Source organism: Mugil cephalus, chromosome 14 (assembly GCF_022458985.1).
Source record: "Mugil cephalus isolate CIBA_MC_2020 chromosome 14, CIBA_Mcephalus_1.1, whole genome shotgun sequence".
NCBI classification, from domain to species: Eukaryota; Metazoa; Chordata; class Actinopteri; order Mugiliformes; family Mugilidae; genus Mugil; species Mugil cephalus.
The window spans coordinates 13,056,884-13,078,357 of NC_061783.1; the positions used below are offsets into that span (position 1 = coordinate 13,056,884).

Consider the following 21,474-nt stretch of genomic DNA (forward strand, 5'->3'; position numbering starts at 1 on the left):
TAACAGTCAACAACAGAGTGTCATGTCATTGTTGCTAATGTGGTGTTGGTACAGTGCGAATAACATGTTGCTTTTCATTGTGTTTTCAATGACTGCAGTATGAAACGAAGGCAGCGAGAGATGTATTTCTGTCCTTATGAGCGAAAATCCTGCAGAATAAAATACTGTATATCTCCATCTTTTGTCATTGAATAGATTTTTTTAGCAGTATTCTGAGTATTTTCCTGAACTTTTACCTCCATAATTTAACCCCTGCACATAATTTGAGAACAAATCATTATCTATTAACAGTAAAAAAAAAATCTGTGTGTAGTAAGAAAAACTATAAATAAGTATGAATATTGCTAATCAGACTGTAGGATAAAGTAGAAATATAGTTTTTGTCTAAAATGACTGTGAAAATCCTGCACAATAAGTTGAAAACACATCTCTTCTTTTATGTATTTATTTCCCTGCACCTTTTTACTGTACGTACTTCACATGATTCAAGAAAAAATAATCACCAAGACTTTATTTGCGTTCACGCGCCTGTTATCACTGATTTTTGTTTTTCATATTATAGGATACTGTTGTCACATTGTAAGAATTTAAGTGGTGCTTAAAACTGATTACAACACAGAACACTGCTATGTTCACTGTACAGAGCTAGAGCAGCAAACATCATGTTCATGTTCCAGATTAATTGTTGTTACCCCCTGTGTTACCCCACCAGAAAATTCTCTGGACCCGCCCCTGTCTGTGTGCTGCAGATAAAAATCTAATAACCTCTAATAACGACTGAAATTCACCAGCAAATTGTTGATTATCAGCTTCCCCCTGTTACCACGGGGCGTTTGGTAAAGTTGTTAATTGACTGCAGTCGAGAGGATTTGGACTGGTCCCCTGCTAGCGTTAGCGGATGCCTGTTCAGATGTGTGTGAGCACTTCTGTTGTGTTTCAGGACGCTCATGGCTCAGCAGTGAAGTCGACAAAACTGACTAGTCGACTAGTCCGTATGACCCCTACGATGGATAAATGTTAATTACATTTATCCATCCGCTTATAGCTGTCCCACCAAAAAAATAAATAAATAAAAATGCATGCTTGTTTAAATGCACACTCACAGACACATCTACATTCACGGAGAGCAAAGCCATTTACCCCACAGGGAGCAGCGAGTTTGGAGAGAGCTGCCGTCTCCCTGCTGGAATCTCCGTCTGTACCTCTTCCTTTCTCCCTCTATAGCTTTCTCCGTTTTCCTTCTCCTCTGTGCCTCTCACTTAATTCCAGTTCAAATAAGTGAAGCTTTATTAGTGTGTCATATTGATCAAACACACATTGCCAAAGCGTATATTTGTCCGGAAAGCCCTAGTGGGAGCACTGTGCTGTTTGTTCTACAATGTAAGCATAATAATTCTTCCGTTTTTTTTTCTTTTTCTATCTCTTTCACTATGCTGATTTAAGTGTGCGAGGCTGTTCCTTCCTCCTTCACACTATCACCCTGAATCCAAACAGTAAAAAGTGTGAGTGCTTGTGTGAAAGAGAGTAAAAGAGAGAGCGAGAGAGAGTCGGTGCTATTCTTGGCTGGATGGGGAAGTCTTGGCTCTCTAGCGTATGGGAAAAGTGCTCTTGGCAAGTCTTAAGCCGAGGCATTCCATTATGCTGTCCTCTTGAAACACACACACAGACATACAAACTTGTTTTTCTCACTTAAGAGGACAGTGCACTGGCTTGTATTTAGTCCCCCAAGACTTAAAAAACACGACTTTGCCCTAATATATAATGATTCACCTTGTGTGAACGGCACCCACATCGTGAGCAATACAAGCACGCGTACACACACACACACATTAGTGGCTGAATCTCACATTTACTCCACTTACCAACTGCTGTTTTTGCTGCTGTTAAATTCTCTGTAACCCTCCCTCTGTCTCCTTTGCTGCCACACGCAAACATTTGCCCGCACGCACGCACACACACACACTAAGAGGAGAAGTGTAGTCTCAGAAGAGAGTTTTCTAGTAGTACTACATTATGCCCCAAGGCCCAAAGCCAGAGTTCCCCGTCACTCACACAGACACAGACACAGACACGCAGCATTCAGCACAATATCCTTGAATCAATTGCCTAAGGAGTGGGACGCTGTCTGCATGACTTCTATCAGCTAATAGATCTCTTGAGTCTCTTTCTCCGCATCCCTCCCTTTTGCTCTCCCTCTTTCAGCCTCCGTGTCATTCTTTGTCCGTCTCGCTGCAGTCCCGCTACAAGGTGACACGGCCGTCTCTTTCATCCTCTGTCTGCTTCCCCTTCATTTACTCGTACCTTTACCCTCCCTCTCCTCCTCCTCCTCCTCCTCCCTCCTCCATGTCCTTCTCTCCTCCTTTTCATCCGCCCCTCCCACCATTCATCTCCACACCGCTGCGAAGCCTTACATAACTGCAGCCAAACTACGTGGTCTTCTGGGCAAATATTGGATTTGGCATTGAAATGGGGTCGAAGGTCTTGCGTCTTTGATGGATGCATACAGCCGAACCCAAGACAAATGTGTGTGTGTGTGTGTTCTGTAGCATGTAGCATTTTCCAACCACGACACAGCTGCATGCATGTATAAGAATACTGCGAGCCCTTTTTTGGGCACTGCACACAACTGGCCGGTCTTTCTTTATGTGTCTGGGTGAATACGCTGAAAGAAAGCAAGAGGTTAGTTCTAAAAGTGAAGCAAACAGTGGCAAGCCTGTGCGCTTCCTGTTTGTGTATATACACAGTGTTTATCTCAATATAAAGTTGTTTTGATAAGGTGGAAGAGGTTAGAGTTGAGCACATCCCAAAAAATCTAACACAGCGAACGCGTAATACCACAAATCCTCATATATTCTAATCCTACTTATATTTAGATACTGTATAATGTCAGTGTGTGTGCAGATTTTGGGGCGTGTCACGAGCGCGCATTCATTTCAAACTCGAGTTTAATGAAATATCCTGTGTGGTGGTTGCGATTGCAGAATTTTCTTCTGTGTTTGTTGGTGTTTGAACGTGACTTTAGGAAACAGACTGACCTGCTGGCGTATTCCTCCACGTCGTCGTTGAGGAGTTAACATCTTAAACACGTCGTCAAAATATCACCTGAAATATCGTGGAAAACATTAACAAAGCCACTTAATTTTCCATCACAGTGTTTTCAGCTGATCACGGAGTTCCAGAATCGCGCCTTTTGTCAACCACACGCGCAAATTCGTGTTCCCCTCCGGGAGCCCGACGGCAATCAGCATGGCTATTCAACATACACAAGCACGGGAGCATGAATGGACATGCATATGGGTTTGAGCATTTTATCAAAGTCTATTGTTGTGGTGTTCATCACGCGGGGGATGCTGCTGGGCGGCATGCGGACACCTGTGGAGCGTGTTGCTGTTACGTTGTGTGTGTTTACCTGGCTGTGGAATTTGTTTGTGCGGATGGTGGCTGGGTCCCTGTGTGGCCCCGGTGTGTACGGCATGTGCGTGTCCCGTCGAGTCTCGGGGGGTGCCGGATGTGTGTTTTGTGCAGAGCGGAGGGCTTTGATGAATGTGTGCTCAACCAGTGCTGCAGCCTGTCTGACATTTTTGTCCGTGTGCCTTTGAAAAGGTGGAACACATTATTCACAGACAAGGACGCATGCTGAGCAGTCGCTCACCTCTCCTTCATCCACACAATGTCCGTTGCCATGCCCATTCATGCCCATTAGTGCCAGTCCGCCTGCCTATGCCCATTACAGCGGGGCAGTTCACCTTCAGTGCACACCAGAGCGGTCCTCTGTCCTCGACGTGGACACATGCAGACACCCTCACAAAAAAATCTGGTATGGGTTCTTTTTCCTCTCCCTCCCCAAGCAAATTTGAGCACGGACTCTGGCGATCGCATCCAAGCGGCATTTGTATGCCGGTGTGCGCGTGTGTTAACATTTCGTCTTTGTTCTGTCTAGCGCTGTGCTTCCTGCAGCCCCTCAGAGTCACACGTCCCACACCTGTCAGCCTGTCCTCAACCTGACTCCGGCTCAGAAAGGATCTCACTCATCTGCTCTTCCTGCTCGATTTTCTCGCCACGTCCTGCCCACGCGAAACAGCTCATGGGGGCACTAAGACGCGGCGTTATAAACATTCAAGGGGATTTGTTTTAAATTAGCATTACAAGTGGACTTTTTTTCATGTGGAGAGTGAGGAGGTAAATCCTTTTAAGAACAATATGCTTTGTCGCTGACACCCTGCGTCTGGCGCGTGTGTGGGCGCGTTGCAGGATATAATTTAATAATCACACACATTGATGTGGGCACTGTGATTTGAAGTCATTTGTGGTGGAAGCGTAATATACATGCGGTTGTAATTGTCGGAAAAGCGTGCCGCTACCTTTCCAGCCTTCCATTAATTAATTTCTGGACCCGGTTTGCGTAAAGCAAGAAAATCGAAACAATGAGCTCAAAGAAAAAGAAACTAGACAGTGTGAGAATTCTTTAAACAAGGACTCAATAAGAAAGAATGGGAGGAACGCTTTGTAAAAATGAAACGGCAACAACACAAACTCAGCAGAGCAGATCCGCCGGCTCTCTGACCTGAAAAGAACGAGACAGCACTGTCTGTTTCTGGAAAAATTACTGCGAGTTTCATCTGATTCTCCGTTCATGTTTGGTGACTTGGAGTCCCAGTTGTGTCCTCATTGTTTTTGCTTCCCGACAAGAATTCAGCAAAGTATCGTCAGAGCTAATGCTAACAGCTAGCATGACAGCGGCACTTTCCAGTGCATTCACAACTTGTCACCAGCCTGTTTTTATACATATAGACTAGGGTCTTCAACGCTTTTCAGGCCAAGGATCCCAAACTGATGGAGATGGTACAGACTTATACAATTACACAAAGTATATTTTCATTAACGTTACTCTCCAAGTGGGTGTCAGCAACCTTTAAACGTTGCAGCTGCATTTCCAATTCAGCACAAGCTATTGAAATAGAATATAGTACCGTTCCTGATTATGTACACACTGAATAAATCGGAACTTTTGCGATGAATACTACCATTATTAAATTCAGAAATGTGGTCCATAATGTCAAAAAAAAACCACTTATGAAACCATTGAGTCAATAATAAAAAGGGCTTACAGATTCTCTCTGTTGCATATTCAGAATGGAGTGACATTCTCTCTTAATACATGTACGTTGAATGACTCGACAAAGGAGTGGCATTTGTATGGGCAGAATGAACCATGAATGGAGTTTGAATTAAATGTTTCTGTCCTTTCTTGCTCCTCTTTTCTCTGCTCTTCTGTCGGGTGTACTACGAAAAAAAAAATCCCTCCCTTTTGTGCGGCAACACACACTCTCTGAACAAGATTATATATTGTCTTTGAAATAATATTTGGGGTGTTTATGTCTGCGTTTGCTCTTCAATAAGCGGGTTGGACTGTTGCCTGCGCATTTGTTTGTCTGAATGTCTGCGATGACTGCTGTTGTTTGCGTGAGTCGGGGGTGCGCGTGTGAGTGTGTGAAGATGACTGGTTCGTAGTTGTGTGTGTCCCTGTGCACATCTGAGTTGCATATTTACACATTTGTGTGTCTGCGTGTTTGTGTGTGTGTGTGTGTGTGTGTGTGTGTGTGTACTCGGTAGGATTATACAGCAATAGAGGAGCTTAGCAGTGATTTGCTCATCCATGCCAGTCCCTCCCTAATCCTGCACACACACACACACACTCAAACATGCGTACTTCTTTTTGTGTGTATGACTAGCAGGGATCTAATAGTGTGTGTGGATTAGTAGGTTTGTGAATGGGATGTGGCTTGGGCCGAAGTAGCACACTACACTGCCAGCAAGTTAAGACAGTCTGGCAGGGCGTTTGTGAGATAGAGATGAAGTGGAAAAAGTGAACGATATTTGTGGAGGCCCACGGTTTGAAAGGAAGCTTTAACCCGATTATGGGACGATTTACAAAAGGTCACGAATAATAGATCACGAAGAGAGGTATGATATGATTAAAAGGGGGATGTCCGCCAGTGATCTTTGGTGCGTTTGATATGTCACCATTAGATGGCTCTACACCTGCTGTCTCGCAAGCTTCCACACACGCTCAACAGTCACACGTCCACACAGAGACAGATGGAAAGACGCGGATAAACAAGAGAGCCGAGACTTTCGCCAACAGAGACGAAAGCTGGAGGGGGGGGGGTGGTGGTGGAGGAGAGAGTGTAGGAAGGCGGGGGTTGCTGTTGTCATAACCGCAGTGTGTGTGAAGTTTGCGGGGGCGACTGAGAGCGAGCGGTGAGTGTGTGTGTGTGACAGACAGAGTGATATGTATATGGGTGTGTATATATAGAAGCTTTTCATCAGTTTCCTTAGTGACTGGCTCTGACTGAGACTGTACTCTGCTGTGCAGAAAGAAAGAATACTGACTGAGAACAAGGCAGGATTTGCCGGGGAAATATTTCACTGCCCTTAACATCCATTGTCTCTGCCAAGTCGAGTGTCGCTCCTGAAACTATGAAAACATCGCAAAAAAAGAACATGTCTTTCTGTTGTACGTTTGTTAGCATTGTGCTTGTTTAAGCTACAGGCAAACATATGTCAGTGAATGATAATACTGCAGCATATTTTAGGGCGTAGGTCTTCAAGAGGGGGTCGCAAAATGTTTGGTTGATTAGACATTTTTTATGTATTTTCTTTTTATTTCCCCCCAAAAAATTTTAATTTGTTTAAATGCACATTAACATGAATCCAACATATTTTACTGAAGGGATGAATTTAACTTTCAGTCACCACCTCACTCGTTCAGTGATACAGGGGCTGTCTTAACAGAGCGTCATTTCACACAGAGCGCCGCACTGGACCTGTCAATCTAAGCCTCCTGCACACAGTAGGACCCGCCCTTAACGCTGCTGATCCAATCACAGGGCCGCATATCACACGCTGACTCTGTCGGGTTCCCCGCAATTGGCCAAGAGCCTATTCAGTCCCCAGGGGAAATCCAGACGCAGGCTGCAGAAGAGACGCTAACAGAGACGCTAACAGAGCAGCTCGCTCCCACTGTCTGTATAGTTGCAATGCTGTCTCCCTTTAAGGATTTGGTGTTTTTTAATGTAAGAAGCAGGATTATTTACATCTTGCATGGCTCAAGGAATTAATCTCTGCTTTCCCACAATTTCCACGATGTCATTAAAGAAAAAGAAATTTGCCTTCAAACTCAGTTTTCCAAGTACAAAGAAGGAGGGAAGTGACACAGCCCGTAAAGTAGGGACGTATCAGCCAAAAAAGCATACCCCGTCTTAAATGTGACCTTAATTGTCAAAAAGTTCATTAGAAAATTTGAAACTCATGAAATTATTAGGTAATAAATTCAACTACATGGGCTCATTTTCTGATTGATTTCTACATCATCTGACTTCTCTCACTTTGTGTTGAGTTATAAAGAGAAGGAATAACTTTTTTTTTTGTGGTGGTAAGTTTATTCAAAGATTTTTAACCTCAAAGACAATAAAACCCAGGTCTTGCCTAAGAAGTGCTGCTGGATCTTGGCAAATTATGATCAAGTGGTGACATTTCACTCTGTTTCCTAATGAAGGTTTAGACAAGCCGAAAGGGCAGGCAAGCGTTTAGAAACTAGAAGTTGTTTTAAGTGAAGAGTAGAGTGGTGTGTCTTTTCAGTAAATGATTGAACGCTGTTGACCACAATAGCTAGACTGAGAAAATGTGAGGTGTGGAAACATGCAGAGGGAGAGCTGAACTCACCACACACAAAGTTGCATTTTCTCACATCTGTCCTTCCCATCTCCCCACCTTCTCTTTCTTTCTTTCTCTTTCTCTCTCACTGCTCGGAGTTTACACAGATGCACACAAGTGAATTATGATTAAATGCTGAGAGGATCCAGTTAGCTGTCAAGGTAACAGACAGGCGTAGCTGTGCTGTTTGAGGTCACGTGACTAAATGTGAAGTAAAGACAAACACACAGTCTACTCTGGTTTTCGTTCGGTCTTTCAGTGTGTGTCTTTCTTGGTGTTGCATGTTGATTGAGCTGGTCCCTTTCTTCCATTTTTGTCCTCAGTTGAATTTGTTATCGGGAAAGACATTTGCATGTGTCAAACTGTATCATTGACATGAGCGGCCAAAGGTAAAGCAGCACTCAGAGAAAGACAAACTGTGCTTACAGCCATGCTCGTTTATTTTTAGTGGTAGGCGGATGGTTAATGTAGAAAATAAAAGAGCTCTTATGCTGATCACCACAACAGAATAATTAAAAAAAAAAAAAAAAAAAAGAACAGAAAGAACTCTCAGATTACTACTTTTCAATCCTCTTAACTAATGCAAGCCTCTCCGGGTACATTTTGTGTGTTCCTTTAGTTAAGGTTGAAACATCCGCTGCCTGTGTGCACTAGTTCCACACTCCATGAAAACTCAGTGATGAACACTGGAACCCTAGACTGATATCATACCGGCAGGAAGGCCAACCAACACAAACAGGATGTCTTTTTTGGTGCATGTTTAGACCCACTGAGTCTACAGGGAATCATTACAATTTTGTGTGTGTGTGTGTGTGTGTGTGTGTGTCTGTGTGTGTGTGTGTGTTAACATCTTATGAGCGAGTGCTCATTTTTTCCCTTGTGCGTGCTACACCTCTTAGCATTGAGGAGCACATTTCATCTATATTTACTTCCAAATGGTCTTTTAACTAGGTCAGCTAACTAACGGAAATAGACTGCGCTGCACTGGTAATCAGTCATGCCATCTAGTGGTCAGAACCAGGAAGTGCCACCCCGATGAGTATCAAACCTACTGTATCTGTAAAACAGGAGAAATACAGATATATATATGCATGTGTGTCCACACACCAGCAAGCATGTGTCAAGGCCAGTTTTTATGCATTGATTAAATAGTCGATGGATAATAATGTGGCCCCCGTTTCAACTTCTCATACATGAGAGTCTTATAAAATGAACTTTTTTGGCTATATTTGAAAAGGAGGTTCATAATTAATCAGTGATGGTTGTTGCAGCCCCAGATACAAGCACATCTAGAGGAGTTCTCTTTTATGCACTGTTTCTGTCTCTCTCTATAATCTGTACTGCTCACTCGCCCTCTCCCTCCCCCTTTATCTCTCCCACTCTCCCCCTCTCTGCCCTTCTCACTGTAACACCCTCTCTCTCTCTCTCTCTCTCTCTCTCTCTCTCTCTCTCTCTCTCTCTCTCTCTCTCTCACTCTCACTCGCTCTCACTTGTTCTCGTTCTGTGCTTGTAAGCGTTCTCTGGGCGTGCAGCCAGCTGGCGTGTGTGTGTTTTTTGAATGAATACCTGATGAAGTTGGACTAGCAAACCGTGGGAGGGGCTCTCAGTGTGTGTGTGTGTGTGTGTGTGTGTGTGTGTGTGTGTGTGTGTGTGTGTGTGTAGGGCAGACAGTGTGAGAGCTCTGGCTCGCGTTCAACCCCTTGCATAATACACGTTGGTGCTCTGCATGCGGGACTCCCTCCCTGTGGGCGTGTGCAAGTGTGTGCTACCAATTGAATGTGTGTGCATGTACGTTTGTGTCTGTGAGGGTGTGTGTGTGTGTGTGTGTGTGAGATCACCTGTATGTCAGCGGTAGTGAGGGAGCTTCCTGCCTCGCTGTCAAGATTTGGGAGAGAGGGCTGCCGGCTGTGCGTGAGTGTCTGCGGCGTGTGTGTGTGTGTGTGTGTGTGTGCGTGCGGTCGAGGGGTGAAAAAGGCCGAGAGCAGTTTTGTAGCGCACCGACTCTGCCTGGGATTTTCCGCTTGGGGGGAGGGGGGGGAGGGAGGCAGAGAAAGACTCTGGGTGCTTTACAAGGGACACGGCAGAACGGGAGGATAGAGAGAGAGAGAGAGAGAGAGAGAGGGAGGAGAGAGAGGAGTTGAGGAAAGCAAAGGAATGAGACGGGGAGAGGAAGCATGCTGCAGGAGTGGGCTGCTCCTGCTACCCTGGTAAGTACACCTCACACAGTTTTGCACTGAATGAACTGTGTGTGGGAGCCATGTGTGTCCTGAACACTTGTGTTGTTGTAGCACAGTATGTCATTTGTAAGTGCGTACTGCGTCTGCCCTAGTTTCTCCTACAAACCTCATTGCTTGTTTCTTCCATTCAGCTGTCGTCCTGAAGCTTCTCTTCTCTTCTCTTCTCTTCTCTTCTCTTCTCTTCTCTTCTCTTCTCTTCTCTTCTCTTCTCTTCTCTTCTCAGTTAGCCCTCATCCCTGCCTTTCTTTCTTTCTTTCTTTCTTTCTTTCTTTCTTTCTTTCTTTCTTTCTTTCTTTCTTTCTTTCTGTCTGTCTGTCTGTCTGTCTATCTGCCAGTGCAGTCACTCGGGGTTGTCGGGGGGTGAGAAAGTGCAAGTCATGCAACACCGCCTCAGTGTTTGTTTTCTGAAAGGGACTCTCTCCCTCTTTTTTTCTCACAGTCATTTGTTTCTCCCTCCATCTCTGTCTCTCTTTGTTTTGTGTGACTCCTAACCGCTCTTTCTCGCCCCCTTGCTACTCTTTTTCTCAGGCACCCCTCCCCTCCCTCCCCGCTTCTCTTACTACCCATCTTCATCCGACCGTACAGTGTGCGCGTGGATGTTTTTTTTTTTTTGTTGTTGTTGTTTGTTTTTTTTGTGGGCATGCTTTTACTACCGGAGGTCGACGCCGAAAGAAGCAGCCGGCCGTCTCTGGGCAGGGTCCCTGTGACCTGCGTGCACACACGCAAGCAAAATGCATGCAAACGCGCACACGCCCACACTTAATGACAAACCACACGCGCAAAAAAGGCTACACAGATGAAGAAAGAGAAGCATACGCACACACGCACAGAGGGAGAGAAGTATAAGCCTGTAGCAACACTGTACTTTCCAGTTGAACTATATTTAGCAGCGCGATAACACATCACGTTGGACTTATCCCTTTGATCATGATTATGATTATGACTGGGCAATCATGCACACACGCTCTCTGTTTCACATATGTAGCCCATGCTCAGCAGTTTCTATATGGAAGTTGGTGTTTACAGATGTTTGTGCACAAAATAATTACACGTGGTATCCCCGAGCAACTCATAGTTGCTGTTTTTATATATTATATACTGAAATGTATTCATTAAATAGCTATCTTCTCTTCTTTCGAGAAGTTTCGCCACTATAAGCCGGCGGTGCAACTCTGGCTGACAATTGATGACATTTCTGTGCGTTGACCGAATGAGCCACAATGGTTCTTCCCAACATCCTGAGCTGAAATGCAAAGTTTAATGGGTTCTCAAGGAGAGTTTTTAAATGAATTGGAAAGGGATGGGCTCTGTTTGCGGGCTAGAGGAGGTTGGACTAACCCTTTCAGCAGACCACAGAAAGTTTAATAATGCTGTAGTCACTGCAAGCGGATATTGTACACCAAGATTAGGTGTTTATCGAAAAAAAAAAAAAAGCGGGTGAATTACATTCTGCAGTTGTTTCTCTTGTTTGTTGAATGCAGCCTTTAATAAGTGGCTCCAAAACTTAACTGGCAATTGAGAACATCCCTTGAACTACACTTATCTGTATGTGATTGCAGATCATGACTCATGCTGAAGGCATCGGTTGACAGCATCAACAAAACAAAGCAAAGAAAACTGAATTTATTAAGTGAAACATGATTGGTGCATTTCATAGTCACACCCATAAATATCATACGTCACATCATTTATAACCTTCCTTACTGATTGTTGCAATCCCTCATCATCAGTTGTGTAATGTTATATGGTAGAGAAGAGTCTTGGGTATTCATTAAATGTACACCAATCAAGTGTAACATTATGACCGTGACATCAGAGGTAAATAACCTTCTTGTGACAATTCAATGTTCTACTGGAAAACCTTTGGACCTGGCATTCATGTGGATGTTACTTAGACATGTACCACCCATCTAGACCAAACCAGACACCCCCACCCAATGAGGAGTGTCATTTAGCAATGACACTCCTTAATTGCAAGAGCCATCCTCAGCAGGTTGCAGCCTGACACAGACACATACACACAAATGATTCAGGAACAACTCAGAAACAAACAGCACAAGGTGTTGATCTGGCCTCCAAGTTATCTGGATTCCAAACTGATCAAGTATATGTGGGGTGCCGGATCCACAGAGAGCTCAACCCCCTCAACCCATAGGACCTCAGAAGGCCCATGTCCAGAGACCTGGACAATATTAGGAAGGTGGTCATAATGTTATGCCTCACTGCTGTATGTGTTGCTATATAAACACGGCTGTGCAAAAGCTTAAGTTACTAAAAATACCATGATACTGAAAAGAAGACACTTATCTAACTTCTTTCGAGGTATGTCATCTGTCTACATATGCTGCCACACACATTTTCCAGATACTTGGCTGGTGCCGTCATTCATTCCAGGTAGCTTGGAGAACCTGCCACACTTGGGTTTAGTCTGTGTCTGCGTCTTTTAATGTCTCTTAAAGTAACATAATCCCAGACCGACTACATTATTGTGGACTCTGAGGAGGTCGCACCATCTGTTGCGGGACTTCTCGTAAGGGAAGATGGATCGTACGCTGTGTGTTTAGGGTTGGCAAGGGTCAGGGTCGTGCTGGGGAAATGTTGTCGGGCCTTTGAAAGTGGAACGAATTTACAATTTTTAAAAATTTCCTTCAAAATGCTGGCCGTTCAGTGACAGTTAGGAATAAAAATAATTATGATAATTGCTCAGAGGAATACTGCGTAGTGTGTAGCTGCGTAAAGTTCACTCTTTGTTTCTCTGAGTGTTAACAGTTTGTTATTGTTGTATCAAATGACCATAAAACTGAAGGGCCTGGCGCCATAACCACAAAGCACTCCATTACTACTTGCGTAAACATGAAGGCTTTATAAATTATAGATTGTCATTTAAGTTTATTGTTGGGGTAAGTCTCTCGTAGATGGATGTAAGTCGCTGCAGTGACGGAAACATGACTTCTTTGTTTTGGAGGACGAGTGAGTGAGTCAACAACTCTGGTCATTTCTCACTGCGGCTGGTAGAGAACACACACACACACACACACACACGAGTTTTGATAAGGTGGATCATTGTGTTTGTGAATGCGTGTGTAAGGGAAGAGAAAGCACATGGAGGACACATGGCTAGGGTTACAGGTCATCTGATATCAACACACACACACACACACTAGCGCACGCAGTCACACACCTACACGCTGCAAGCTCAGCAAGATTCAGGTGACTTGGCTTTTCAGTGAATGTGTGTCTGAGTGTCGGTTTCAGTGAAGCAATACTCTCTTTTTTAGCAATGTAGGTCAGTCGAACCTGCCTCCCTCCATGCCTGCCTCCATTGCCTCCTCAGCCTCGTCTCACTCTGTCCTGTTCTCCCTTCTGCCTCCGTCAAACTTATTTTTCGACCCTCCTTGGCCTCGTCCCTCGTTAATTGTCAGGTTGCGCTGTTTCTTTTTCGTCAACGTATCAAGGTTTCCCATGGTAGATGTCAGACTGGGTTTTCCAGTGTGCATGACTTTCACTCCCGCTTCTCACTCTTTCCCGCTCTCAACGTATTTCTTAATCAGTCTCTGCTGTAGACTAGAAGAGACCCAAGCGTGATAGCTCAACCTTTGCCCAAGGGTATAATGTGTGTATTTCACCTTTCATTCTGGCAGAGCATTGAATTGTCAGAAGTTGGATTCACTCCTCCAATGGTTTTAATGTTGTGGTCGGTTGCTGTATCTGTATATACTGTATATATCATCATTGTAAACCATATATGGTGTGCCAGAGTTGTCAGACGTGACGTGCCTCGCTGCGAAGATAAAAGCGCTCATATATGGCAGTACGAGCAGATCTGTGGCTGGATGTACCAACTCTGTCAGCGTTTGATGATGATGCTGATGTGAAGAGTCTCTGATCTGTGATCTCACGACACATAACATTTCTCTCATCTCAGAGTTTTAATACGCTTGTTGAATACAGTGTTTTTCTTTTTTTTTTTTCTTAAATCCATCCACCGTATATCCACCGTATCTCGTGTCAAGTAGAAGACTAATGCCGAAAAGGGTCCAAGAGACGGGAAAACAAATACTTGATGTCGTTTTTTCCATCTTACGGTTTTATGTTCTTAATCTTCTGTCCCGCAATTGAGAAGAGAGTTATGCGGAGGGAGAGGTGGGCAGGCTGAGGCAGGAGAGCGGAGGTGGAGGCGCAGAAAAAGAGTGCCTCTCAGTGGTAAAAGCTCGGCGATCAGCAGTACCTCTCAACGCACCTCTGAGTCACGTCTGCTTGATTGAACAGATGGTGTGTACTTGAGCGAGTGCGTGCGTGTGCGCGTGGACGTGTGCGTGCGGCCGCTCTTGTACTCCTGTGTGCGTGTGAATTCACACGTGTGCTCACTCCTACGCGTGTTGTAGTAACGCTGCGACGGTTCTTAAATCAAAGGAATCTGCTTGAGATGCAAGATGTCCATTGTCTTACTAAACACACACACACACAAAGTACACACAATGGAAGGAGTAGCTAATTAGGAAATAAGACAACAAAGTCTTTTGACCTAGTCATTCTGGTGGAAAGATTAAATCTTGGCAGCGGCAGAGATGAAAAAGACTCTTCACGAATACAAAGAAGCAGTGTCATTGGGTCTAATGTGGGGGGGGGGGGACGTCTGTCTCCTACATAGTACCAGCCATGTATATACATTATGGCTGTTTTTATATCATTTTCTATATGTTTTCTATTATTGTTCTACATCTGATTTCAAATTCCCCGTGTCTGCTTAGTAGAATCTCTAAAAAAAAAAAGAAGAAAAAGCTTTCTCCTCAACTTAATATAGTCTTAATAAGTAGATTTGCATATTTCCCGTCCATCATTGAGCTCTTAATGGGATTTGTATGGTTTTTAGAAAGGCCCACCGCAAAGTAGGTGGTTCTGCCAAACAAACAACAGGCTTTACTTTATTTACCTTAAGGGACTGAAGACGCCCTTAGAAGAGTGTTGACTCACTCTTTTTTAAATCATTAAATCCTCACTTCTGTTAAATTGCTCCTCGTTTGTTACCTAATTTATTGTTGTCGTGTTTTTGCGTGTACTCTACTTGGCATTTCGTCGCAGAATTTCTTTTTGGTCTGCAACGGTGCAAACTTCACAGCTAACACGAAACGACGACAGTTTTTAACTCAGTGAATTCTCACGATGAAGAAATAACTTGCAGTGTGCATTTAGTGTACATTTATACTGTGTTAGTCAGCTGACACTAGGGCTATATATGTGTGTGTGTGTGTGTGCGTGTGAACTCATGCTGTGTTTCAAGAAAAGAACACATGTCAGCATAATTGAATATGCCCAGGTGTCAGTGTTTGAGTAAGCAAGTGGAATGTTCCGGGCTGTGGGTGTGTGGCTGAGTGGGTGTGCGGGTGCTCGAAATGCTTTTACATTATTTATGAGATTCACACTGAGCTTTCCATCTTTCTCGATAAGGGGCCCTTGCTAACAGATGGCATGCACATATACTGTACATGCACATACATGTGGCATACACACTCACCGGTGCTCTGCTGCCTTCAGTCCAGCCTTGAAATCAGAGACAAGTTACTGTAAACCTCATTGTCTTCTTATCACATCATATCAAATTCAAAAACTCGTTGGCCTCCTGATCTCCTCTCTGCAAATGGCGAAACATCATTTCGCAGCTTGTCCTTCAGCGCATGTTCACCGAGTTCCCTCTGAATGAAGTGTTTTTCTGCTTCTGCATTTCACGTTGCGCCGCGTCCCCGTGAAAGTGTCCCCGTTTCTTTGTTCGTGCGGGGTCACGGTCTGTTTGTTGACCTTCGTGCGGATCAAATGTGGGATTTCGTTTTTGTGCTCCTGAGTCTATCGGCATCCATTTGTTGGAAATCCTGCATAGTTAAAAATTATCTATGGTTGCTGTTTTGCACCTATACTGTATATTAGCTGTATGCATAACCTTGGACTGCCTCTCAGTCCAAGAGAACTCATCTGTCATTATGGTTGGTGACTGACTAAATGTATTTTTATGGTTGACATTGACATATTTGACGTGTTTCCTGACAGTTTGCCTGTCTTTCTTTCACAGGATTGTGCTGCGTGTGGGCAGGCTTCCTTTTGCAGGGAAATGATTCCGCATGAAGTGCAACGCACTCGGCCCCCCATCGTCCTCTGCGGGAAGAGCAGGTGTGACGTCGTGACCCTCTCCCCTACAACACTGAGCTCCCCCTCCAGCCGCTAAACATCCCTGGACGGACCAGACCGCCCACCCCTCCCCTCTAACCACCCCTCCATAGCATCACCTCCATCTGTAGTCCTTCCACACCGGCTAGTTAGGGTCTGGGTTTTCTTTATCAAGGAAGCGCCTGATAATCAACGGCTTTTGGGATAGATACAGGGACAAAGAGACAAGACTGGGAAGGTTCATTTTCAGCTAATTAATGTGAAACAAAGTACGGAACGTCAAAAGTGAGACAAGAAGAAAGGAAAGTGAAAAAGAAAGTCAGAGATTGAGGGATTAAAAAAAAAACGACAGGAAAAGGCTATTGTCCAAAACTTCAGGAAGAATAACGCAAGTACAGCTGAGGGACGTGAGGTGAAATCAGTATGAAGTCCAACCTGGAACGCAGTAATGAATGTCTGCCCCCAAAAAAGAGGGAGATCCCCTCAAGCACGTTACCATCTGAAATCCGCTCGCCTACCATCCCACCCGCCAGCGACAGCCAGCGCACGGAGAACATGACCTGGCTCGCCAGTGTGGCTGGTAGGAATGAGAGCGGCATGGGTGCCCACCGTAGCTCCAGTCAGTCTGACGGGCCCCAGTACAAACCCCCCTCCTCCATATCAGACTCTTCATCCTCCTCGTCCTCCTTGAGGCTAGTCTCCTCTTTCCCAACCGTGTACACATCCCCTATGTCACAGTCCACAGGAACTGTCCACGCACAACTGCCTCCCAGCCTGCAGTTCATAGCTTCTCCCTACTCTGCCCCGTATACAGGGTACCTCTCGCCTCAACTGCTCCCTCCGCCTCCCCCTCCTCCCCCGCTCTCCTCCTCGTCTTTGGCGGCTCAGAGACACTCACACACAGAGACAGTCACTGCTCCTTCGCAGGCCTCCAAACAGGACCAGCAGCAGCAGCAGCGGGCGTCTGCGGGGCGCACCTCCATGCCCCCGCCTTCAACGGACACTCTCCCCCACTATGTTCACATGTCAACATCCCCGCGGACAGTGCCGTCGCCTCACCACCAGGGAGGCGCTCACCACCCATCCCACTCACTGAATCCCCACCATATGTTAGGACATGGCATGTCCCAGGTTGTGGTGCAGTATACGGATGGACACGCCAGGAAAGAGGAAGGTGGCTCCAGACCCAGAGAGCTCCACAACGGAGAGCTCGAAAGGGGTCGGCGGTTTGGGGCATCCCCTGAGTCCAGCCTCTCGAAGTCAGGGAGCAAATCACGGGACGCCACTTCCTCTTTGTCTTCCTATGAGGCCCGCCAGCTTGTTCTGCCATCAGACTACTCTACTTATGATCTCTCAGGGCTGAGAACCTCTGTAATGTTAATGCCTAACAGCCACGGGGACCACCACCTGGTACCACCAAGGGCCAGCCCTGAGAAGCTGACAACTTCTGCCCCCACGCACCTGGAGAAAGGTGGCATCATCCTGGGCAAGCCGGTCAGCCGAACGTCATCCTCATCCAGCACCACGTCCTCTTTCACGTTTCCACCCCCACTAAGTGTAGACAGCCTGAAAGCTGCTGTCAGCACACTGTCACCCCAGACCGTTATCCAGACCACCCACAACGCTACAGAGTCACTGTCAATGGGGCTCCCTTCCACCAGTATTTACCCTCAGCCGCCTATTATCGGTTATATTGCCGGGGGCAGTGGGAGCAGCTACCACACCAGCCTACAGCAACACTTACTCATTCCAGGCACCCAACAGGTCATCATCCCTGTCAGTGGAGGTGGAGTGCCCACACTGGAACCTGTAACCTCCCACGTTACATCATCTACCCAAGCCACGCCTTTTCCTACTACACTCCCGCATACATACATTGCTGCCACTGGCCCCAAAGGAGAAACTCTGGAAACCCCTGGCGGCTCATACCATCAAGCTGCCTCAGGTGCAGTGGTCCAAGCCCAGCTTCATCTCCCAATTGTTCCCGCTCCGCCGGGGCTGGTTGCACCATCTGCTCCTCCGTCCTCCTCCAGTACGGTGGTGCCTCCGTCACTCCCCCCTTATTTCATCAAGGGTTCCATCATCCAGCTGGCCGACGGCGAGCTGAAGCGCGTGGAGGACCTGAAGACAGAGGACTTCATCCAGAGTGCTGAGATCAGCAGCGAGCTGAAGATCGACTCGTCCACTGTGGAGCGTATTGAGGGGAGCCACAGCTCACCCAACTTTGCTGTGGTTCAGTTCTCCGTTGGTGAGCACCGTACACAGGTAAGAAAAAAGTGCAAGCCTTTATCGAAGACTCTCCCAAAAACGTACAGTATGAAAACAAATTCAGGCTGTTAGTTGCTATCTTGATTTTTGCAATTGACAAATTTCATGATCAATTCATTATGCTGGAGAAGATCTGTGTCTTTGCTTCGCCTAGCTCCAGACTCCAGACTTCCTGGGGTCTCTCCAGGCAAGACTCCAGGAATTATCCGAGAATTATCTAGTCAAGAATAAAACCATGATTTTTGTGTTCATTTTTTTTTACTTTTACTTTATTTTTTATTTTTAGAAAATGTAATAATCAGTGTAGCAGATGTTTTTTTTTCATCTTTGTGTAGCTCCCAGATATCTGCTTCTGCCTCCTTGTCTTAAGTCTTTAAATTGATCGGCTGCTATTTCACTTATCTATGTGGAATACCAAGATGCTAAGATGTCCAGCAATTCACCAGAAAAGCTAGTAGGGCTAGTAAAACACTGTTATTAATCTACAGTAGCAGAAGCTGTAGCTTTTATCTCTCCGAGAAGGCTATTATGTATTCTCCAAGCTGGTGACATTAATGGTAAATGGCATATGTGGAGCTGCTCCCATATTAATTACTCTATTATAATGAAACTCACCTCGCTCAAGAGTTACATGCAGGAATCTACACATCAGGTGGTTTTAACAATTTAATAAAGTCAGGAACATGGATGCACAGATACAGTAACGTGCTGCATTTCCATTGGAATCCCTAATGGGCATTTCTCATAAAAGTACATATGGTGACATGTTTGAATAAGAAAACGTAATTCTGAAACGGGGCCTGCAGATAAAGATGATAAATGAAAGGAAAAATAGCTTTACAATAATTTACTGAACAGAAATATGTAAAATCCCTTCAGTTGCAAGATGTTTTTTAGCATCTCTTGCTAAATCCCTTTTAAATCCCTTCACAGTACGGGATTCAAACTGATATTTGTCTTGCCCACCCAATATCCTTCCATTCCATCTTTTTTAAGTAATACCTTGGTGGCTTTGTGTGCTCGGGTTCATCCTCCTGAAAACTCTCTATTGAGTTAAATTAAAAACCTTCGTTGAGATGGACTCAAAAGATAACAAGAAATGATGCAGAATTCATGGTTCAGTCAGTGACTGAAAGCCGGCCCAGTCCCTGAGGCACTGAAAACCTCAAGTCATAACATTCCTACCACCGTGCTTCACGGTCAACATGATGCTTTCCTGAAAATCTGTCTTTAGTCTGCACTGAAATATGTCTACTGTTACTGTGGTCAGACATCTCTATCTTTGGTTCATCTGTCTGGTGCACATTTTTTTCTAAATGGCCTGGAGTTTGCTTGTACTTTCATTTATTCAAGTTTTGCTGCAAAGTTAATTTTGGACTGTAAATCTTTCTGATTCTAATTGACTAATTCTAATGAGCAGTTGCAAGATTTACCTTCTTGTACGTATTGATATTAAAACATGAAATTAAAGCTATTTCCAAACATTTTTCTCAAGGGTCTTAGTAAAAGATTTTTTTGACACCATACACTCCAGGCAGAGACACCAGACCCTGATATCAGCGTTTTAAACAAGACAAGACCCATGTGTCTTTCAGAGGTTCTATAGACCCCTTCATGTCCTTCGTCACTGTGACGTCACAGTGTTAGCTGGAGGCAAAACAGAGGGAAGCTTGAGGCGAACTCTGTCATTTTCAACCATGAAAATGTCGTCTTGGTGTATTTTTGGCTGCCAAAACCAAAAACGTATTTCAGCCTTTTTTTTTACTTTGGCAACTAAAAGAAAGGATTGGAGTGAGACAATCAACAAGGCACACTTCATATCAGATAAGATATGCATCAGTTTCAGCCTGGATAACGTTATGAGTTAGGCTAAATTGTGACTCAAATTACATCACGTAGGTTAATTGTTATTTTGGGGATTCTTGTTACATGTTGATGCCAATGCTAAACGCTAGCCAACGCAACATTAGTTGCGTGTTTCAGGGGTGTCCAAGCTGAAGTTGCTTTGCTACATTACCCTCCAAAGTTGTTCCAGTTACTTCTTGTAATATCTATGTAGGAGAGCCTTCAATTGATAAAGACAGCCCCTCTGTGTTCATATGGACAAAAGTCATTGTTCAAATTCTTCTATTGCAAATCTTGCACATTTCCGTTCAAGACAAATCATCCATCACTCACTTGATGGACAATTTGGCAAATTACATTAAGTTAATCATTATTTGGGGTATTCCTGTTACATGTTACTAATACTAATTCCCACTGCTCACTAATGCAATGTTAGTTATGTGTTTCAGGGTTGTCCAAGCAGAAATTGCATTTACTACATTACCCTCCACAGTGGTTCCACTTACTTCTTGTAATATCTTTGTTGGAGGCGCTTCCCTTGATAAAGACCAGACTTCGTCCCCTCTGTGTTGTCCTTTGGTTAAATTGTCCATCCAGTGAGTGAGAATGTAGGGCTCATTGAATGTAGTCCCATTGGTCAAAGTCAACTTTTTAAAATATCCAACATTTTCCTCATCCAGTCTGTTGAAATATGGCCAATATAGCTTGTAACCGGCGTTTACAAGCTATAGTGTTAGAGATGTTTTGCCTCCAGTTAAGCCCCGTCCTGCAAAAAGTGTCACACTGTTTACGAACCATCATTAGCCCCAAATTGTTAATTCTAATGTTATAGCCTAGAAGTCATGATAAATGTCTATAATGGCCAAATGTTTGTTTGTGAGAATACCTTGAATATCTTCAACATGGGATGTACCTGGCTATTATTTTTTTTCAACATAATGCCTTTTATTCAAATCTCTCGGTAATCTACTGCCATCCTGTGCCATCCATGATTTTCTAGATCTATTTTCTGCCCCTTGTTCACTCCAACTTCTTTCAACACATTCGTACACAAATGCACACTCCTCACTGTCTTTGAGGGCGCGCATTAAAGCCAGTTAATCTATTTCATCTGTCCACGCTGTAACTCGTCTGCCCACACAGCACATCTCTAACCATCTCTCTCGCCCCCGGCTGCTCTTTGATATTGTACCCCACAAAAGCTGACCATCTTTCAAAGACTTATGTTTCTCTCTTGTACTCCCTCTGT

At 44.6% G+C, this 21,474-nt stretch overlaps 1 protein-coding gene across 3 annotated transcripts in view; it reads left to right on the forward strand.

The window, feature by feature from the left end:
* atxn1a (ataxin 1a) overlaps window positions 1-21,474 on the forward strand; it is an 85,923-nt gene that overhangs the window by 56,424 nt on the left and 8,025 nt on the right. For 2 of the 3 annotated variants that reach the window (XM_047604514.1, XM_047604516.1), the window contains one exon: window positions 16,018-18,377. In XM_047604514.1, the coding sequence (XP_047460470.1) occupies window positions 16,536-18,377 (1,842 nt within the window). In that variant the 5' untranslated portion in view covers window positions 16,018-16,535. Of the gene's footprint in view, window positions 1-9,369; window positions 9,924-16,017; window positions 18,378-21,474 lie in introns of those variants that run through there. The other variant, XM_047604515.1, reaches the window with a different exon arrangement.